The sequence below is a fragment of the Varroa destructor genome, unplaced genomic scaffold (assembly GCF_002443255.2).
Source record: "Varroa destructor unplaced genomic scaffold, Vdes_3.0 BEIS01000001.1, whole genome shotgun sequence".
In the NCBI taxonomy this organism is placed as follows: Eukaryota; Metazoa; Arthropoda; class Arachnida; order Mesostigmata; family Varroidae; genus Varroa; species Varroa destructor.
Window position 1 is genome coordinate 21,848,492 of NW_019211454.1, and position 19,093 is coordinate 21,867,584.

The 19,093-nt window shown below is 38.5% G+C and overlaps 3 protein-coding genes across 14 annotated transcripts; 1 reads left to right on the forward strand and 2 right to left on the reverse strand.

The window, feature by feature from the left end:
* Positions 1-312: 312 nt before the first annotated feature.
* On the reverse strand, positions 313-4,065 carry Tsen34 (tRNA splicing endonuclease subunit 34). 5 transcript variants are annotated; one of them, XM_086976733.1, is made up of 6 exons: positions 3,763-4,065; positions 3,192-3,328; positions 2,501-2,696; positions 1,958-2,193; positions 1,200-1,518; positions 313-1,023 (listed from the first exon to the last, which is right to left on the reverse strand). In XM_086976733.1, exons 2-6 carry the CDS (start codon positions 3,249-3,251, stop codon positions 845-847), a joined length of 990 nt encoding a protein of 329 aa, XP_086832859.1. In that variant the 5' UTR covers positions 3,252-3,328; positions 3,763-4,065; the 3' UTR covers positions 313-844. The 5 variants fall into 5 exon arrangements, with proteins under 5 accessions (XP_086832859.1, XP_022644534.1, XP_022644535.1 ...); XM_022788799.2 differs by having other exon boundaries at positions 3,192-3,508; positions 3,763-4,064; XM_022788800.2 differs by having other exon boundaries at positions 3,192-3,325; positions 3,763-4,062.
* On the forward strand, positions 4,024-11,136 carry RIOK2 (RIO kinase 2). Of its 3 annotated transcripts, none has more exons than XM_022788788.2 (4): positions 4,024-4,087; positions 8,534-9,704; positions 10,064-10,221; positions 10,654-11,136. In XM_022788788.2, exons 2-4 carry the CDS (start codon positions 8,567-8,569, stop codon positions 10,903-10,905), a joined length of 1,548 nt encoding a protein of 515 aa, XP_022644523.1. In that variant the 5' UTR covers positions 4,024-4,087; positions 8,534-8,566; the 3' UTR covers positions 10,906-11,136. The 3 variants fall into 3 exon arrangements, with proteins under 3 accessions (XP_022644523.1, XP_022644520.1, XP_022644521.1); XM_022788785.2 differs by lacking the exon at positions 4,024-4,087 and adding an exon at positions 7,597-7,755; XM_022788786.2 differs by lacking the exon at positions 4,024-4,087 and adding an exon at positions 7,603-7,760.
* Positions 11,137-11,172: 36 nt separating this feature from the next.
* On the reverse strand, positions 11,173-18,015 carry LOC111243360 (potassium channel subfamily K member 18-like). 6 transcript variants are annotated; one of them, XM_022788793.2, is made up of 10 exons: positions 17,490-18,015; positions 15,839-16,113; positions 15,286-15,618; positions 14,827-14,896; positions 14,546-14,657; positions 14,116-14,254; positions 13,401-13,648; positions 12,926-13,144; positions 12,534-12,713; positions 11,173-12,274 (listed from the first exon to the last, which is right to left on the reverse strand). In XM_022788793.2, exons 3-10 carry the CDS (start codon positions 15,570-15,572, stop codon positions 12,075-12,077), a joined length of 1,455 nt encoding a protein of 484 aa, XP_022644528.1. In that variant the 5' UTR covers positions 15,573-15,618; positions 15,839-16,113; positions 17,490-18,015; the 3' UTR covers positions 11,173-12,074. The 6 variants fall into 6 exon arrangements, with proteins under 6 accessions (XP_022644528.1, XP_022644526.1, XP_022644527.1 ...); XM_022788791.2 differs by lacking the exon at positions 17,490-18,015 and adding an exon at positions 16,678-17,185; XM_022788792.2 differs by lacking the exon at positions 17,490-18,015 and adding an exon at positions 16,640-17,185.
* Positions 18,016-19,093: the final 1,078 nt, after the last annotated feature.

Genomic DNA, 19,093 nt, shown 5'->3' on the forward strand with positions numbered 1-19,093 from the left:
ACAGCCTTTTGCGTAATCACTCAAAAACGTGGAAGGAGATTCCTAAAAGTATTATCACACCCAGTATAAATATTAATAGACAGATATGACAGTTATTACTATCGTAATTATCACGAGAAGACGTAAGAAAGAAACAGAGTGAAAGCTATTGATTAAAGGATAAAAGGGTGATATGTAAGAGGGAAAGAAAGATGGTAAGACTTAATAACTGACAATAATTATTATTATTCTATAGAGAATAATAAGTAACTAGAAAATGGATATTGAAGAGGAAGAGCTTGCTACCTAAAAGTACTTGATTAATGCAACGAGTGAGCTCTAATTCGGTTGACTTTATTACGCCTTAACGACAACAAACGATGATGAACAAGCTAGAATATCCCAAGTATTCCAGACATTCCGACATTGTTATTTAATCAAAACAAGTGAAAAGCGGAGGAGGATAATTAAGTTACAAGTGAGAAAGGTCCAGAAAAAAATGAGAGAAGCGAGGAGTAAAACGTACTGAATATATCAAACTGACCATCATTACAGTAATCTTAGAAATGTCTATAATAGTTATAACGACATGAACGATAAGTGAATTAATCACAAAGCTAATAGGCTAATAATTATAATAAAAGGATAATGAGTAGAGGTGGAGAGTTTTATGACTAAAAAAAATTGTTTTTTATAGCCTATCTAAGTGTCGCGTTAGATAGATTATTTAGAATTGTATGGTATATGAAATATGTATTTATTAATTTTACATATGAAATTTGCAACTATTCTCACTTACTAGCTTCTATACAAGTATCAAGTAATCCTGGTTTAATACGAAGTTTTTTCAAGCTTAATTCTACTTCTATACCTCCCACGTTACGGTGACAAAGCGAACATGGTGATTAACAAGAGAAGCAAAGACAAAATTTTTCTTGATTGTATTACTGATACGGCAATAGCGCACCAGGTCAGCCGCCGTTACTCTCGATCCTACCGGTAAACATTTTATACACGCATACGCATGATAAGCTGAGGGATCACCTAAAATAAAATAACGAGAATAGTTTTTGAATCTTTATAGTCCTGCTAAATAGCGCTTTCCTTTACCAATATTTATTTTTGTTTCTTTTCTTTCTCCTCATATTTATAAAGGCAAATAACTGGTATAGCAAATTTCGTCGATAAAAACCCAAATGTTTCCGTTCATGCACAATTACCTCTATAAACGAGAAAGTCAGCACCGAAATTAGAAGCTCCACCGATATAGTTCCCCTGATCCCAGAGTTCACGAAACACCTGGTAACGAAGTTCAGCCTCAGGTGAATTAGAAATTGATCTAATATACGGCAATGATGACACCGACATAGTGGTGCTGAAAGGAGTATCCACTAGTTGCACCGTAAACGGGTCTTTTTCATCATACGGTTTCGGCTGGTATGGAACTCCACTAGGATTAGGAGGGCGTTTCTTGAGGATCCTTGGTCGATGAGGTGGGTTACAAACAGCTTGCAGTTTATCCCTGTACCGCTCTATGTTCTATTGAAACGCATCGAAGACGAAAGGTGAAACGTCAATCACTGACGGGTTAGCACAGAGCACTGATAGACATTTTGGAAAGGAGGTATTGCTACAAGTGTTCCCGTTTACGCCCCTGTTAAAAAACAATGCGGGCCGTTGTGTCTCACCACTCGTGGTAAAATTGTCATTAATAGAAGGCTGCAAGAGGAATCAAAACATAATCAAGAGCAAGCGCAATATCCGAGAAATAGACTGCAAGAAATTTTCAGGTAGTGCCTTTTTGAAACCAGTATGCCTATGTAGTCATAGCATAAAAATGCCCCCATCGCCGGGGCTGATACTCTTTTCTTTTGAGTCATTACCAATGAGACGTCTGTTTCAATTCACATAAAGTACTTAAAATTTGATCGAGTCCACATTTTATTGCATATATAGAAATAATTACTATATTGCATACCGACACTTCATGTAACCGACGGTTGAATTGATCGAAGGCCTTTAATTTTTCCTGCGGTGGAACGCAATTGAGAGTTGATGGTGAAACTAACGTGGCGATGCCACATTCGAGCAGGAGTCGAGTCTCCTCAGGGCGCAATTTCAATGGCGGAGCTGCCTGTGCATGACCAGGCTGGCTCTGCAGTGGACCGCACATTGAGCCGACGATTCGATGTGTCAAACGTAATTTGCTGATATCTGTTACAGATTAGATTATTACGACAGAATAATGATTAAGTTATCATGTAACGTGTAATAAAATTCAAGCGCACCATCGGTTCCAAGAAATACACACTACATAGTGGAAAAAGAACTTTCTGTACATTGCTTTTTCTACATTAAAGGCCACATTTCTATATATTCTAAAAACGTAATCTGACTTTTCTATTAACAAATCTTGTTGTATACAAAATTTCATTTAAAGATACGGCCGTTAGCTTGATGCTTCTATTAAGACTCTCCATTTTGCATAATAAATTTATTAATGTATAAGCTCAAATTCAACCTCTAGCATTGAAAACGAAGATCCCGGCAGGCAACTCGATCAGCTGCAAAAGAGACGAAGTAATTTCTTCAGAATCGCTGTCGTCATGCGGTGAATCACCTGCTGACTGTTTTCGGTTTGCCGAACTCTCTTGCAGTGTATCCTCGTCCGTCGACTCTTCATCGGCGATAGCCCGTAGGGCCGCCATATCTGATACCTACGGTAGCGAATTAACGCATAAATTTCAATAGATTATGATGTAGTTATTCTATAAGATAATGTATGGAGCGGTTATCAAAGACGATTTGGTCAAAATAGACAGATCGTTGTCTCACGCCCCGTGGCATGATACATCTAAAAGTTAAGAATTTTATGTGCAGAACGAAATGGATGTTTCATCAGATTTACTCTAAGTTGAACGATGACTCCTCATTGTATTCTCAAAAAACAGGAAAGCGCCACAGCAACGGCAAGGTTGATTCATTGTTTATTAATAGATTATAATAACTCTTACTCATAAAAAATTCTCCTACAATTTTACCGTCATAGTGTTGATAGTATAATCGTATTGTAGCCAATTTTTAATACATTAGAGGTAAATAGTTCAAATAACGGGAGTAATATTTAAAAAAAAAGGTCTGAACCTGAGAGACATATTTCCATATCGAGTCATTAAAATACAAGTTTAAAAAAAGTATCGCAGGTTACCCACCTTGTTAACCAGGGATTCCACTGTCACTATTACGTCCTCCTCGATGGAATTGATCTCCATTGTACTTTTCTAGCTACTGAATTCTAGTGCTGACATGCCTTCGACTTCCTTGTAAACAACACTTGGGCTTATTCCTGCTTCATAGCAAAACTATCTAGTTACTCACTTAGAGGCTGTGTTATTTCAAACAAATCTTTTCTTAAATTTGTAAACTAAACAAGTTTACACTACTACTTATTAAAGGTAGAGCATACTTAGAAACGTTTCTTTTAGTTTATATTTGTTCTACAGCGCTAAAGCATCAAATGTGTAGTCGTCTGAAAAGGTCAATACAAGTGACAATTCCAATACACACAAAAAAATGTCAGTCTTTCCTAGAAATCGAACTTTCGTGTGAAATTATAGCACCAGTTAACTTTAGTTCTAAAGCGGAGCAAAAAAGTAAAGCAATATTTTTTGTGCAGGATGTTTGTAAAAAACAGTAGTTATTTCTTACTTGCATTTAATTGCATAATAGCATACTCGATCGTACATCTTCGAGATATGAACAATTTAATTGTAGCACACATACCTTTGAATCTTTTCGAACGTCCGCCAGCCAAATAGATGACTCTCTATCTTTTCACATCATTCACACACATAGAGGCAGTTAATTATACATATATATGCAATTCATATGAACAAAAAACGACCATATTTAAAAAATGTGCTGAGATTTTAGCCAGATGTATCCAAGTCGACAACCCAAGTTCTAACACATCAAAATTAAGCATGCTGTAGTCCCAATTTTTCGAAATTCGACTGTTCCACTGTTTGTTTATATTGCAAACGGAGAAGGATGATTCAGTTGATTGTTTTGACAGACTGCTTATCTACTTGAGCCAAGTTCAGATTAGGTAATTGTTCAAAGCTTTTTTTCTCATTTTTTTGGTTTCCTCTGCTGATTATTTTATCTCTACGATAAAAACAAACTGTGTTGGAATGCATTAGCATCCATTAAATCGATGCTGCTCGATGATATGCTAAACAACTTGATATTTCAAAAGACTAACCCCATTAGCGTCCTAATGCTATAATTGAGAAAGAGTTAATATATATATATATATATATTACATAACGGTGACACAATTAGCCCTGCAGTCATTCGTTCGATCGTTCATATCTTCATCTGACCGAGGAGTCTCTCCTTTTTATTATTAATACGCGGTGAGTGTCTCCGTTCAACGACGATCGTTATCATAGGTTGACGGCAAATTTGTGCGCACTGTGGTGCACCCACTATTGTTTCGAATGGCCACAACATCGCAGCAGGTGAAATACTGGCAAACTCAACTCTACCATGATTTGCACCAAATGATTTGCGGTTGATGTCATGCTCGCGTTGCAGCTATGATTATTCAAGCTTCGAGAAGTTCAAGAAGAATTCTCTTACAAATCCAGGAACATATCGAGGCTACTTAATCTGGTACTCGAGAATTTCAGCAACGAGCTGTAAGATATTTCAAGAAAAAGTACTACTTCATCTATAAAGGCCCTCGAATGGATACTTACACTCACCGAAGACTTGACTTTCGATGATACTGCTTTTAGTGACGCCGCTCGTGTGACTGTCACCGAAAATTTCTGTTCTTACTTTTGCTTTTTAGCAAGACATGAAGGTCAACTGAGAATGTCGAAAAATGTAACAATGGCCGTACAGGCATTGCCAGATCCATCTCGTTTCGGGAAAGACTCGCACGACATAATCGTAGGGACTATGTATGAGTGTACCGGAAGAAATAAAACACGATATAACGGTTAACTTACATTATACAACCCAGGCAACATTGCACAATTCGTTAACTCTGAAAGAACGCATAAAAAATCGATATTAAAGATGTTGGAAAGGTTTAGTTTAGATTAGGGCCGTGTTGGCGTTTGAAACATGAATTCTTTTTATTAAAATAGCAAGAGCGCCTTTTTTAAGGCTGCAACATTTTTTAAAAACATATTATTGCAAACACTTATAAAAAAATCAGAAAATATGTGTTCTCTGTTCTATTTAAGATGTTAGAAATCCTAGCGAGACCATATGAGAACAGCGAGAAGCGCGATATCTGCGCTATCGTCCTTTGCTTCTGATATAAACACATAACTCATTTGGTTTATGAAAATGCCGCATGGGCACAGTTTATGGTGAAAGTCTTGCATTACATACCTAATTACAACTCTCTATGTTTCGAGTTTTATGTTCGGTATTGCCGTTAGGTATCATATCAGACGACTGACTCTCAGCACAAAACAAAGTCTGTTTACGTCTGGGTTAGAACCTGCACGAAAACCTGTCCCCAATTACAAAAAAGCATAGACTTTTCGAATCGCAGCGGTTGCGGCTGCTCCTTCCCTGGTACTGAGCCAGAATAGGTTCCACATCTCCGGCGCTTAACTTATAGTAATTTCCTTACAGCGAGTGGTTAGCTAAAGAGGAATCGTGTTTTAATTACCTAGAAATTCATAGTACTGACTTAGTACCTGTCAAGAAACGAATATCACTGCCGCCGTCGCGGAGGCCTGTTTTTTATGCTCGAAGTTCCTAGAACCCCACTTTTACTTCCGTAAACGCTTTCTCCCATATCGCAAAGCATTTATTAAAGCGAGGAGTAAGCAATAGGCATGCCCGCGAAAACAGAAATTACCCAATTTCATGCCGTGCAGCAGAATACGAGAAGGTGCCTGAGATAGGATGTCTTGTAGATCTTAAACGGCTAATTCTATAAAGAACCGGGTTTTCAGCGCATAGGCCTTAGGCTTTCAAGTTCTCACTGGCTGATTTTTCAGCGGCGCCAAAAACAGTAGGGGGCCGAGGTTTTTCTCCGGCGTAAGACTTGTCGTATGAGGAGGGGGAGGAGGCTTCGCCACGCCATCATCATCCTGTGATTTTAAAGAATAGCTATTAGAAGCTTTTATAATTTTTGGATGGACTTTTTCCAGGAACCAGTTTGGTCTCGTCGTAACCAGAAAGGCTAGCAAACTGTAGTACATAATCTTCTTTGCAATATCGCAGTATGAGTCTGGCAAAGAGGTATAAAGAAAAAGTATCCTTTCGTTCAACAGTGAAGGACCAGGACAAAAGTTTTTCAGGTGCTAATTTTTTTATCTGTCCTGCATTTGTTGCCTTCTTTTTGCGGACTTTTTAAAGTTTGGACTTCAGTAAGCCCAAACTTCAAAAAGTCCGAGCGATGTCAGTCATCGAGAAGTGAACCTTGATGAGCTCCCGCTTTATTTCTCTGTCTAATAGATCACTATTAACATCGAACTATCTAAAATAACACTCCTCGAGATTCTGCTTAACTGAGAACCAATTATAAGTTTAGACGTTCTGTGGTTGGTTCAGTTGCTAACTATTCTTCTAGTTTTAGCGGTAATTGGTTTATAATAATAATAATAATAATAATAATAATAAGTATATAAGTTCCGAGTAAGATGTGGCTATTTTCCTCTTCAGGTAATTCTTTGTGTGTAGTATTTGCGTGCATCTTACAGAGCTCGCTGTTACCTAATGCAAGGAATGAATTAGACAGCAAGACTTCCTGATCCCTGACGATAACGACGATTTTTATTGGTCAAATAAACGGCTGTATTGATCGTACTGTTAACTTTACGGGACAGCACAGCTCTCTAATTTAGAGAGGTTTTCCGCTATTCTGAAGCCCACAGAAAATGCTCTGTCCAGTGTTCTAATGTAAGCCTCATCTCTAAAAATCTCTGCCTGATGTACCTTATGTTCTAAAGGCAGCGACGTAACTTTTGTGTTGTTTCCAATAGAAGTGCGCCGAATTTCAGGTTTCTGGTAACTTTAACTAATAACTAGGATAGAGCATAGATCAAATAGGATGCTCAAGCAATAAACACAAACTTTTGACAGTGATGATAACCCCAAATAGCTCTGCATATTGTAGCTGATCGAAACCGAAAATCATGCCATTACATCCAGCAGCCAAAAACAAGTGCATCTATCGTTGTCAAGGGTAGAAAAACGCTAATAAATGCGACTTCGTTTCACTGATGTGTGCATGTCGATCTCGATCTATCAGTTTATAGTTTATATTTGGATACAATCACACAAATAGTGCCATAAGTCAAAATAAATAATGTGACGAAGTGGATGTTGTTAATATTAGATCTATCAGCCTGCATTGATCTTTGGTGTATCTCTCCCTTTATCTCTCGCTTCTCATCTTCCTATTCTATTGCTAACATCCTGTACTGCCACCAATAGATTTGCAAGTTTCATGTATCTAGAATGAAGCACAGCAACAGCACGCCGTAATTGCATGCGGTACAGAACACAGCTTTTTTAAAATGTGGCGCTCAACAACAGCGGAGAGGGTATTTGCCCGCCTATGGATTTATATATAGCCACCCTTTCTCACTTCCTCTCCTCTTTACAGCTGAGTGAAGTTACACGTGTGGCCTGTGTTTATTTAACAACTGTAAGCTAGCCAGATCAAACAATCTATGGTTTGTGATTGACTAAATATTAAGCTGTTCGGTAGTCTCAGAGATACATCGGGTGTTAGTGAAGGTATCGTAAGTAGAACTATAAACTATGCACACAGCCATTTTTATAAAACGACTAACCATTAATACATAAGCAACTAATAAATGATCCACGCCTTGCAGAAGTAAACAGTAGAGTCCATGTGATGGTAGTTAAGAACTTTTTTTTTTTCGAATATGGTTTTGATTAATCAAAGAATACGACCGATTAATTGTTTCAAACACCGCTTTCTGTGAGCAGTTGAACAATGAAAGACGATTCTAGGTTAACATAAATAATATCACTATATTAAATTAATTGCTACTTAACGACGCTAGACTTAACGACGCTAGTGTATATATATATATATATATATATATATATATATATATATATATAGCGCATTATTAATGGAATTTAATAAGAACAGCACATTTGTAAAAACCTAATCAAATCCAAGGACGCAGAATGTCGTCAATTTTCAATAGAGATGACATAACCATTGTTCTTAAACAATGGGCAAACGTTTAACTAACAGGCAATTCTTTTATCATTGTCTTATTTCATTAAGATTCACATGAATTAGGCTAGGTTTTATAGGAAGCAATATGACTCAGCTGTTATATCAGTGATGAAAAACTGATGCATGCGGAAAGACAACAAAGTAATTTAATCGATTAACTTGGACGAACTAGATTTTGTAGAAACGACTGCTATATTCAAGTGTTGTGTAGGACCTTCGACAAATCAACACAAATATGTTATGTGGGGAATTAAATTAATTCTAGACGCATGCATCTGACCTAAGCCCGACTACCCACAGGCATTCTAGGGCGCATTCTACTGGCGAAATCAGATGGGCCGCTTCAACGTGACGATGCTTCGCTATTTGACGGCGGACGATTTTCGTGTGTTAACTTCCGTCGAAATGGGTATGAAAAACCATGAACTAGTGCCCGGACCGCTTGTCGCCATGATTGCTTCGCTAAAGCACGGTGGATGTCAAAAACACTTACACGAACTCTGCCGACAGAAGCTTCTCTCATACGAACGTGGTCGAAAGTACGACGGTTATCGTCTTACCAATCTCGGCTATGATTATTTGGCTCTGAAGGCATTCACTGCACAAAACTTGTTATATTCCGTCGGAAACAAAATAGGAGTAGGAAAAGAGTCCGATATCTATCTTGTTGCTAATGTAGAAGGCGAAGAACTGGTGCTTAAAGTTCATCGACTGGGTAGAACGTCGTTCCGGAAGATCAAAGAGAAGCGTGACTATCATGTCCATCGTCGGAGCGCGTCGTGGTTATACCTTTCTAGACTAGCAGCGGTCAAAGAATACGCATTCATGAACGCCCTTCACCAACGGGGTTTTCCAGTACCAAAGCCAATAGGTGTCAACAGACATTGCGTTATTATGGAATTTGTTCAAGGAACTACAATGTGCCAAATGCAGAGTATAAATAATCCAGCTGATTTGTACGATAAGCTGATGAATCTTCTCGTGAAGCTGGGAAACGCTGGCTTAATTCACGGCGACTACAACGAGTTTAATCTGATGTTAACTGAAGATGAAGAGCCAATTCTAATCGATTTCCCCCAGATGATATCAACGAAACATCCAAACGCCGAGTTCTATTTCGATAGGGACGTCGCTTGTGTAAGAGAGTTTTTCCGCAAGAAACTCGGTTATGAAAGTGAGGAGTTTCCAACGTTTGCTGATCTGGAGAGAGATGATCTTCTTGATATGGAGACAGCTGCATCAGGATTCACCAAAGAAGTTCGCGAGCAACTACACGAAGCACTCGAGGGAATGAACAGAGATGAAGAACCTGCTAATGATGACCAAGAGGAAAATGAAGACGGCGATAGTGATGCTAGACAATCTGATGGAGTAGAGGACCTTTTACCTCAAATGGGAAAAGTAAAGTTAAGCAAGCGAGAGAAAAAAGAATTAAAGACAAGACATCGTCAGCAGATAGCGAAGGCCGAAGGTGCGTGTAGTCAGTGGGACTTCTTTATGATGTTCAATCCAAAAAAAAATTTTATGGTAACTTCTTATAAATAACGTAGATTTAGAGCTGTTTTTTTTTTTTTTTTAATAATTAGACAGGCACCAATTCTTGTACATCGCTGTGACATTTAAATACAGCAGGAAATTTTTGATACTTAAAAATTATAGAAAAATAAGCAACGATCTTAAATCGCCGACAACTTTTCTAGTTATACAGATATGTCTGCAATCCACTCAAACTGTTTTGTTCGTAAGGTTGGACAATCATGTATTTGAATAGTAAATTCCATTCCTAGACTTATATTATATATGCACGTGGGTTTTCTTTGATTTGTTTAGAACTCAACACGGAGCCAAAGAACGGCTGCAATCCTTCATTGATGGAGAAATTCTTTGGTGTAGATGATATCTCAAAGGTGGAGGTTGATTTTAATACAAATACTCCAGACAACGGTTCGAACTCGCAAAAATCAAACGGCGAAGAAGAAGAACAAAAGGTGAGCTCAGTACTTGATTCGATCTAATGCTGTGTTAGGTTGCTATATGTGTAGGTACTCGCATATCTTGATATATAGTATTCTCCTTTGCTTTCTCTCTCTCTCTCTTTCTGAGGAATTTTTGTCAGTTTCAAAAGAATAAATACTCGAAATCTCATATAGCTTAAAATAACACCTTTTTTAGTATAACTATACGTAACGATTTACAAAGTTTTAGTCCTCTGGGGACCCCGTGTCCTACTCCTACTGCTTAAGTTCCTTATCTTCGCCTTCCTGTAGCGTATTCTTTCAAATTATTCTAATGTATCGTTAAGGAGGGTTCGATTCTTTTTTGCGGTTCGTTGGTAAACCTTTTCTTTCTCGCTATCAGTCGGTCTAATACATATGAGGCTAGCTTCATAAGGTCGTCGTGCTGTGATTTTTGGAAACTAGGTTCCTGAGCTTCTACAAGCGAACTCTGCTGTTAAGAAGGATGACATATGCCAACGTTCTGTCGTGTCAAGTTGCACAACGATAGCTCCTGAAGATGTTCGCGAGCGTATGAAGAAACAGATTCAAAGAAGGAAACAGCGTGAAATGTACAAGAAGTCCCTAATAGCAAAGGGTGAAAGCTCCGCGACAAATCGATTAAGGAGAGATAATCGAGATATCGTCAAGCAATATGCAGGATGGGAAGAGTTTTAGTGTAACATAGAATTGCCGTCGTACAGTTTCCGTTTGCAAGGTGGAGTTGTTAATAATTTAATTTCAAGCGGAATTTTGATTCGCTGATGTCTTTATTGCACAAAAACCTGGGAACCTTTTACTCTCTAGAGAGTTGAGGTTCCTAGTAAAATCGACCATCTGGGTATATAGTCCATAGTGCAAACGCTCATATTTCTGTGGATCTTAATAAAAAAAAAAAACTAAATGTGATCTTATTTCTATTATATCAAAAAAAAAAGTTCGTAGTACGATTTTGTGTTTATTTACAGTAGGTTAGGCGGAACATTTAGTCAGTCTATATGGAGACCAGTCAACGTGGAGCTGCATCGTTTCGCGAAATAGAAGTTTTTAGGCTATGAACACATATAATATTTCTTCCACTGATTGCATTTGAGTATTGATTTTAATTATTGATGACCTACTCTGAGGCAATTTTGTAGAAAAATTGTTTATTGGTTTTTGTCTGTTTTCGGTTTTGACGTTATTTTTGGTCCATCAAAGCTTGTTATTGCACTAGCTGAATGAACTGATTGAATACCAGGAGAATAGCGTATTGGCCTCTGCAACTACTCAACGAACTTAGTCTTAGTTCGTGACATACCAAATTGAATGACTGGTTTTCTAACTGTTTTGTTCCTCAGCTTCAAGAAAACATTGGACGATTCGGTGCAAGTAATGAGAGTGAGCATTTTGGTATACATTTGTACCTATAATTTTACCCGATACGTCTTCACTCAAAATGCGCTATGTTTTTGCTTCGTAGTGTAGTGAGTGTGCAAACTGTTCGATTAGATTATATCTACAGCCTATCTAAAACCATTATGTACGCACTGACGCAAAATGACTTCAGTCGCTAACAGTTAATTGGCAATTAATGCTTCGCTGACGTAGGACTTCGACGCATTAATTAGAACGAAAAAAATCCATATACCAATGTGTAGGCGGTTGCATAATATATTGTTAGAAGTTTGTTTCCATCTAGGCACATATTTGGCCTTTGTGATGACGATGGTGACAATAATGATGGTGAAAACACTATTTCGAAATAACCGAAGATATGTAAGGGGGAATCAAAGGGAGTCGAAGAGGAAAAGTACTCGAAGTAGAGGAAGGCGTCGTGGAATATATAGGCCGCTTGGCAGACAGATTTAATCGTCATCATCATCCGAAACGATACCCACCCGCTTGCCAATATTCCGCACCTTCTTCTTAACTTCTTCCTGCACGAGATTGAAGCTCATAGCGATTAAAGCCATCCCAAAAAGCAAATAGATCGCACACGATGCAAGCCGAGAACTTTGTGTCTCTTTTTCGTTGATTGTCTGTCCAGGAACTACATCACCGAATCCTGTACCGGCAAGACAATTCAACAAATACGTTGACTTAATTACATGTCCATCCCAATAAGATTATGTAAAATAATACATAGCCCAATAACTACTACAAATTTGAATCCATTATGACCGATGTCATTACCATTATAGTTGAACAATAAAGAATTTAGCCAGCAATTCACGCAAGATAGGGTATCTCTTCGTCTTTAAGTGATTTCAAGCGATTTTGGAAGATTAAAACTATTCGAGTTTCTGTACGTAGTGTATACCGACCAATTGTAGTCAGAGTGACGAAACAAAAATATGATCCCTCCAAGAAATCCCAGTCTTCGTAGTACTTAAATAGCCATGCTCCACCAAGAATGTACAGTATAACAATTCCACAACACATCCAAAGGGGAACTGCTTCCTCATCGCGCCGGCGCTGATATTCTTCTTCAGATGATTCTGACTCTATTCAAAAGCATCATAATAATCAGCAAATAACTAATAATGAATTTCATTTGTTAATAGCGGAAACCGACATCTTAAAAGTTATCAAAATTTTCAACAATTTTTGACCCGGTGAAATTCAATGAGCAAATCATGCCACAATATTATAATAGCTGCATATATTATGTCCTAATACTGCATAATAGTATAATAAGACTAATTATTATGTTTACCTGTCTCATAGCCACCAAAGTCGAACACAATAGGTTCGTTGCGTGAAGTCTGGGCCACCCCAGTAGCCGCTTCAGGCGAGCCGGAACTCCCGAGTGTGCGTTGTCTATCATCCTCTTTAGCATATCGGTTCACGAAAATCTGGGAGTTCCATGCATCGGCTTTAAGAGTCGGGGTTGCTCTTGAACGAGGTACACTTGCAGCACGTCTGTATCCAACGTCTAACAAAAAAAATTCGAGATAATCAAAAATGGAAATCTGGAGAGCACTTTGTCACCCAACTTGTTTGCTTTTGTGCACTGACATGTCTTACGATCGAATGAGCAAATATCGTTCTCCTTTTATCAATCCGAAATATGCCACAGGAAAACAATGGTTTGATATAAATTAAATTATATATAATACGCAGTCATCCAACGTAGAAATATAGAGGTCTATAAAAGAGCTTCATGCCACAAGAGAAAATCGGATCCTTACTAAAGTGCTTTGGTTGGAGAGTTGGTGTGGTTGGTAAACTCGATGCCTGAGTGCTAGCGTTATTGACGAAGACTTTTCTTCCGGTCCCAATAACTCCTGGGCAAAGCCCAACACCAGCGCCGCTCATACTGGCCCCAATGCCGCTAGCAGACCCAGCCATCGCCAAAGAGCGTGCGTATGCTCTTCTCGAGCGCGACCGCTGTCGTCGTGGGCGCCGCTCTTTGTGGACCATTGCGCAGCACATGTATCTGTACCAAACATGGTCACTTTATATGACATTTTACGTATAAACTGTCATTACGTTTGCTTTGAAATAAAGAAATTATTCTCTTAGTTACATAAAATTGTAATTCCTTTACTGGTTGCGTTAGAAAAGAGGTGTGATAGAATATATAATATCGATGATATCTACTCATCACCAACTAACCCACTGTATTTCATAATTCAATTGGTGAGTTTCCCACTATAATAAGCACCGACCTACACAGCTAAAACCAAGAGAACAAATTAAAATAATATCCCCGGAGATCTGCCAGGCTTTTAGACAGGGGATAGCTGGGAAGTATGAGCTTCGCATTATCCAGGAACAAGCCTAGATAAAAATTCAGATGTGGACAAAATATTCCTTCTAAAAAAACATACAGAACATAGACTAGGTTCAATTTACGTAGTTTGTCAACCATATTGCACTATCTATGGTTACAAAGCATCGTACTTGTAGGAGAATTTGAAGGAGTGTGCCATTGTATCGCCAAGATTTGAAAGACAAAGAAGCATAAGTGGAATGCCGGCGATCGCGTAAAAAATGGTTACCACTCGTCCCTGTGGGGTTTTCGGGGCTACGTTTCCATATCCTGTGGATGCCAAACAACTGTATTTAATCATTGAAAATTGCCTTAATTTTGGCTAAATTTTTCTGTTTATCTATACTCATATTCTCATGTAGCCACTCAGTTTTTACCGTCTAGACTGTTGGTCCATGCCTAGCCTATATTTATTCGCTAAATGTCATCGAACCTAGAATATGCGTAAATAAGTTCATGCCGAAAAATGTTGCTATCTGAAAAGATCTACGAATTACGAATAAATGTATAGGCGAATGCGACGGGCAATATGTTGGTGTTGTTACTAATGCGTATACAAACCAATGGTCGTTATGACTATAATAGAGTAGAGAAGTGATCCTGTGAAACTCCACTGTGGCGGCTCTCCGTGGTCATTTCCATCGTATCCCTCCTTGCGGACCGCTCGGACTACCTGAATGCACACACACATATACACAGCAAACCACCATAAACAATAGAAATTAAATTTCGCCACAACTTCACTTATTGGATTTTTTACTCATAAAGATGAAGCAACTAACTTTGAAACTTGTTTGCATGACACTATCGTATAATTCAATCCATTCAAAAGTAAAACGTACCTGATCTTCAAACTTTTTGAGAACTTGAAGGGCATCTGTTTTCCACTGCCGTTGCTCAAGGACACGTGATCTAGGATAAAACAATAGGACATTAAAAAAAATTTCGGCACCTACTGTTTCTCTTTCTCAAAGTAAGTTATTCATTAGATTGAATAATCTTTAGCTCTAACTGATCAAAATGGCAAATATATTTTAACGGCAATTGTTACCTTGATTAAAAAAAACATCTAGCAAATGGTTTAACGAAAAACGAGTGCGCGTTCCGCCTATGCAAAACTTTTTCGTATGATAGTAAGAAAAAGTGGACATTGTCGTGATTACACAAATGATCAGGTTAGTTGGGGCAAAAAATCGCAGAAACCTATTTGTTGTTAGCGCAAGAACTTGCGCTCATCCAGTGCCTTCTTCGGTATTAGAGTACTCCCCATGCGGATTAACTACGATCAGGCTAGTTATTACCCATTAGTAATCCTCCATAGATCGATGCTGACGTTTCCTCTCCGATACATCACTTCCAGTCTTTTGGCCCCTTCATTCGGGGCCTCTAGATATTCGAACAGGAACGCTCCGAAAACACAGTAAAACATGACCAGAGTAACCAATCCAAAGTGAGACATCAGCGACGCTGTACACGCACGGCAGCATTGACCAAAACGTTGAATCTTCGTCGGTTCTTCATAACCGTAACCCCCGTAGACCCCGTAGCCTCCATGATAAGGTGAGCCACGGGGCAAACGCGACGACATAATGAATCCTGAAGGATACCAACACGAGTTCCAGGTACAGCAAAAGCTGCAAAACGAAACGGTGTGTCATATTCATATACCCGTTATTAAGCACATTCCATATAAGTTATCAAATCATGAAAGGCGGCTTAGTTTAATTCAATTTTGGGTAGAGGCTTAACGCGTTTGTGCAGTATGTAGGCAACCAATGATATAGTTACGTGGATTCGTCATTGTCATGTGGCTTATAATGAGTCGTTATAATTTTTGACGCTATACTTTCATACCAAATCTGTTTAAAAGCCGGTCTTCACTGGCGCAGAGCTCATCCATGTCGTTGGTGCTTGCAATCTCGTCCTTGGATTTCAGAAACAACCATATTGAATAGCGACTGCTACGTACACAGCCTTGAGTGCTCACTCAACTTACTCCGCTGTCTCAGGCAGCCAACATATGTATCTAATAATCTTCAGTCTGTTTCCTTATCCAAGGTTGTCCACCGTAGACGTGTTGTAGTCCTTCTTGAACCGTATATAGCGGGACATACGACGTGCTTTGCGTACTATTTTGAGCAACAGATTCGGTTAAAGGCAACAACTCTAGTTTTTAAAACTGGTGTATACGGTTTTATTTGACATTGAACATATTTACCTGAGCATTAAACACACTGTCGACTATAACCTTAAGTTGTCACACGTAAAAATTTCAAAGTGGAATTCAGTGACAATAATATATGATCTATTTTTTTTGTTTTTATAGAAACAGCAATCGAAAAAAATCAACGCTAAAAATGCGTCAAAATCAGAACGCGTTTGACTCCACGTAAAAATTATATGCGATGCATTTCTGATTTCACCATCACAAAAAAACTGGCATATATTAAACAAGTCGATATAGTTATCGGTAGCAGATTACTGAAGAATATGCTCGCTTGAACTTAGATGAACCGTCCGACACCATCATGCAATTGTTGTGTTCGTAATGAACAACTATACAACTGTACGATCTAGCTGTAGTCTGGCATATAATGCTAAAGCCGGGGTATATCGGCGTACACATAGTGTAATGAAGCTTCACCATATACGCACGTGCTTGGCTTAGGCCGATCTCTGTGTGTGTTACTCACGCTATGCGGAGATACAGAATATGCTGTTAAAGCAATTCTAAGAACAGGGAACGGCAAGAAGAGTGTTGACGCTCTTTACGGCTTTGGGTGTTCTTAGTTCTATAGTACTACAAGTAGCGTCTACGATTGAAAAAGCTATCTGCTTAGGGAAACTGGCACAGATTCTGGTGCAGCAGCCCTTTGGGTCGGTGAAAAGGAGGGAAAAGTGGAGAGTGGGTATGTCGATTCGGTACGAGTCACTCTAAGGTTGGGTGAGTAGATTATCCTGGCTAGCTTGGCCACTACAAAAGGACTTGACAGCAGCTGTGATGTGCGCCTGAATGCTAAACAGCAAAGAATGAACTTTCTGAGAGATGCCACAGGCAAGAGGCGGATACGGCGGTTGGAGTATCGTTTGCGAAAATGTGCTCATCCCTCAACATAGTCTGCTATACAAACAGAAAAAGATACTCTGCTTACAAGTATTACTTATTTATTAGCATTCAGTCTATGAGCTCAACGTACATCTTATGTCCCATAGAAACAATATAAAATAGAAATGCTATTTTTGGAAAAACCTAAATTTTGCCATTTCGTAGAAATAAACAGGATGTTTTGAGAATCGTTTTTTTTGAATTTATCTCGAAAACAAAAGGGCCAAATGATTACCTCCATCTAAAATGAGGAGATCACTTACTAGTTACACAGATAAATAGGTCAATAGTTGAAAAACACGAACTCTGGAAAGTACGCTCGAAGCTATAGTTTGCTTGAATAATCTCAAGTCACTTCCTATAGATAACAAAAAAGACTCCAAAAATGGTAATACTTACTGCTGCAGGAAGTCCTAATGCTCTGATCCTTTTCAGCACGCAAACCTGTGGTGTTCAAAAGTTTTAAAACAATGGAAAAACCAATATAAAATGGACCGCAAGCGATGTCCATTTATGTTCCCTTGTCACTTTACTTTCCTATTGTTTACTTCTATGCACGGCTCGAAGGTTTTATCTCTTATAGAAGAGTTTATTGTAATTTTAGTAGGGAATTTTTCGCTGAATTCGGGCCCAAGAATAACGATGAAAAACGTTCATCCTAAGCTTAAATCACTTATCGAGGCCGTCGGCTATTCGAGGTCAATGTGGATTTTGGATGGCAAGTAGCCCACCAGTTGACTAAGCAGCTAAGCTGCAAACATTCATTGAATGTATTTTAACGAAAGCACGAGTGATACGACAAAGTGAAGCGCACATAGGAATACGAGTTTCCATTAACCCTCAACGTCTTGCCCAGCATCATCCACAGAGACAGCTTCCTACGCAGAATCATCACTGAAGATGGTAACTCCACGGCAAAAGCAGAGAAAGTAATAAATGGCTAAAGGAGATATGGCTAAGTACAGAGCTAGGCCGAATTCCTATCCAACAAAGGCCATGATGAACCGCGCCTGGTTGTAGCGAGAGGCTCTTAGCTTTAATTTATCCTATATCTTAATTTTCGTGACGTTTCTGCAAAACATCTGGAATCACACTTGTCCTGTAAGTGCAATACTGGTTAATTGTGCTATTTAGCTTGAATGCAATTTCCGCGCTTCAAACAATCTTCATAGAAACTTATCATCCTGTTCAAGTTCGATTCGCCAAATGATTTTCTTCGCTTCGAATTAGCTTTTCACAATTTTTTTTTCCTTTTTATCTAGAACCTCCTAAAATTTTGTGATTTGGTGATGCCAAAGTCATGATCTTATCGACTTGCATATTTTTGGGAAGTTTCAGCATAATAGTTACAAATATACCAGTACCCATTTTTAGTTGATAAAGCTCGTTGATACCTTTGGTTTTCAGGGACGTTATCTATGAACACCGTAAACAGTTTCATCCGTTTCAAGCTTAGATTTTATCTGATAATTACAAGTTGATTCCGCCTAAACATCTCCGCAATTCTACTACATTTTGATATACCTAAATAGAATTTTAAGATCATCTTGCTTTGTTACCTTAGTCCACACATTATTTCCAATTGCACCAATTTTCTTCGCTTCAGTATTGTTATTACGCTTCCATCATAAGGTAGATATATGGGAACTATGCAGGGAACAATACACCTGATAAATGCCCTCCCCGGTTTCGCTTGTGTATCTGCGTTATATTCACGATATTATTGGTTGCATTTTAGCATAGTTTTAGCTATATAATACTGAACATAATAACAATTCATCCAATAACATACGGCTTGACCTTCTATTTTAAAGAAAAGTCCGAACGCTTCATAGATCGCATGATTTAGCCGCCCAATCTTGCTACTTCAAACGGAAGATTATACGTCCAGGAAATGACTTGGGCAATAATGCCATTGCTTTACTTGACGTACGACAACTGTTAGCATTACTGCCTTTGAAAGCCATACCATCAATTTGAGGCGCACAAAACTGTAACATGTA

Coding starts and splice junctions, on each gene's coding strand:
- Tsen34 (XM_086976733.1), bottom strand. CDS start 3,251: ATGGAGATCAATTCCATCGAGGAGGACGTAATAGTGACAGTGGAATCC. Junction 2,697..3,191: donor TGGAATCCCTGGTTAACAAG/GTGGGTAACCTG, acceptor TCGCTACCGTAG/GTATCAGATATGGCGGCCCT. Junction 1,519..1,957: donor GTCGGTTACATGAAGTGTCG/GTATGCAATATA, acceptor GCGTTTCAATAG/AACATAGAGCGGTACAGGGA.
- RIOK2 (XM_022788788.2), top strand. CDS start 8,567: ATGGGCCGCTTCAACGTGACGATGCTTCGCTATTTGACGGCGGACGAT. Junction 9,705..10,063: donor GCAGATAGCGAAGGCCGAAG/GTGCGTGTAGTC, acceptor TGATTTGTTTAG/AACTCAACACGGAGCCAAAG. Junction 10,222..10,653: donor GCGAAGAAGAAGAACAAAAG/GTGAGCTCAGTA, acceptor TTTGGAAACTAG/GTTCCTGAGCTTCTACAAGC.
- LOC111243360 (XM_022788793.2), bottom strand. CDS start 15,572: ATGTCGTCGCGTTTGCCCCGTGGCTCACCTTATCATGGAGGCTACGGG. Junction 14,255..14,545: donor TATAGTCATAACGACCATTG/GTTTGTATACGC, acceptor TGGCATCCACAG/GATATGGAAACGTAGCCCCG. Junction 12,275..12,533: donor CGTCACTCTGACTACAATTG/GTCGGTATACAC, acceptor TTGCCGGTACAG/GATTCGGTGATGTAGTTCCT.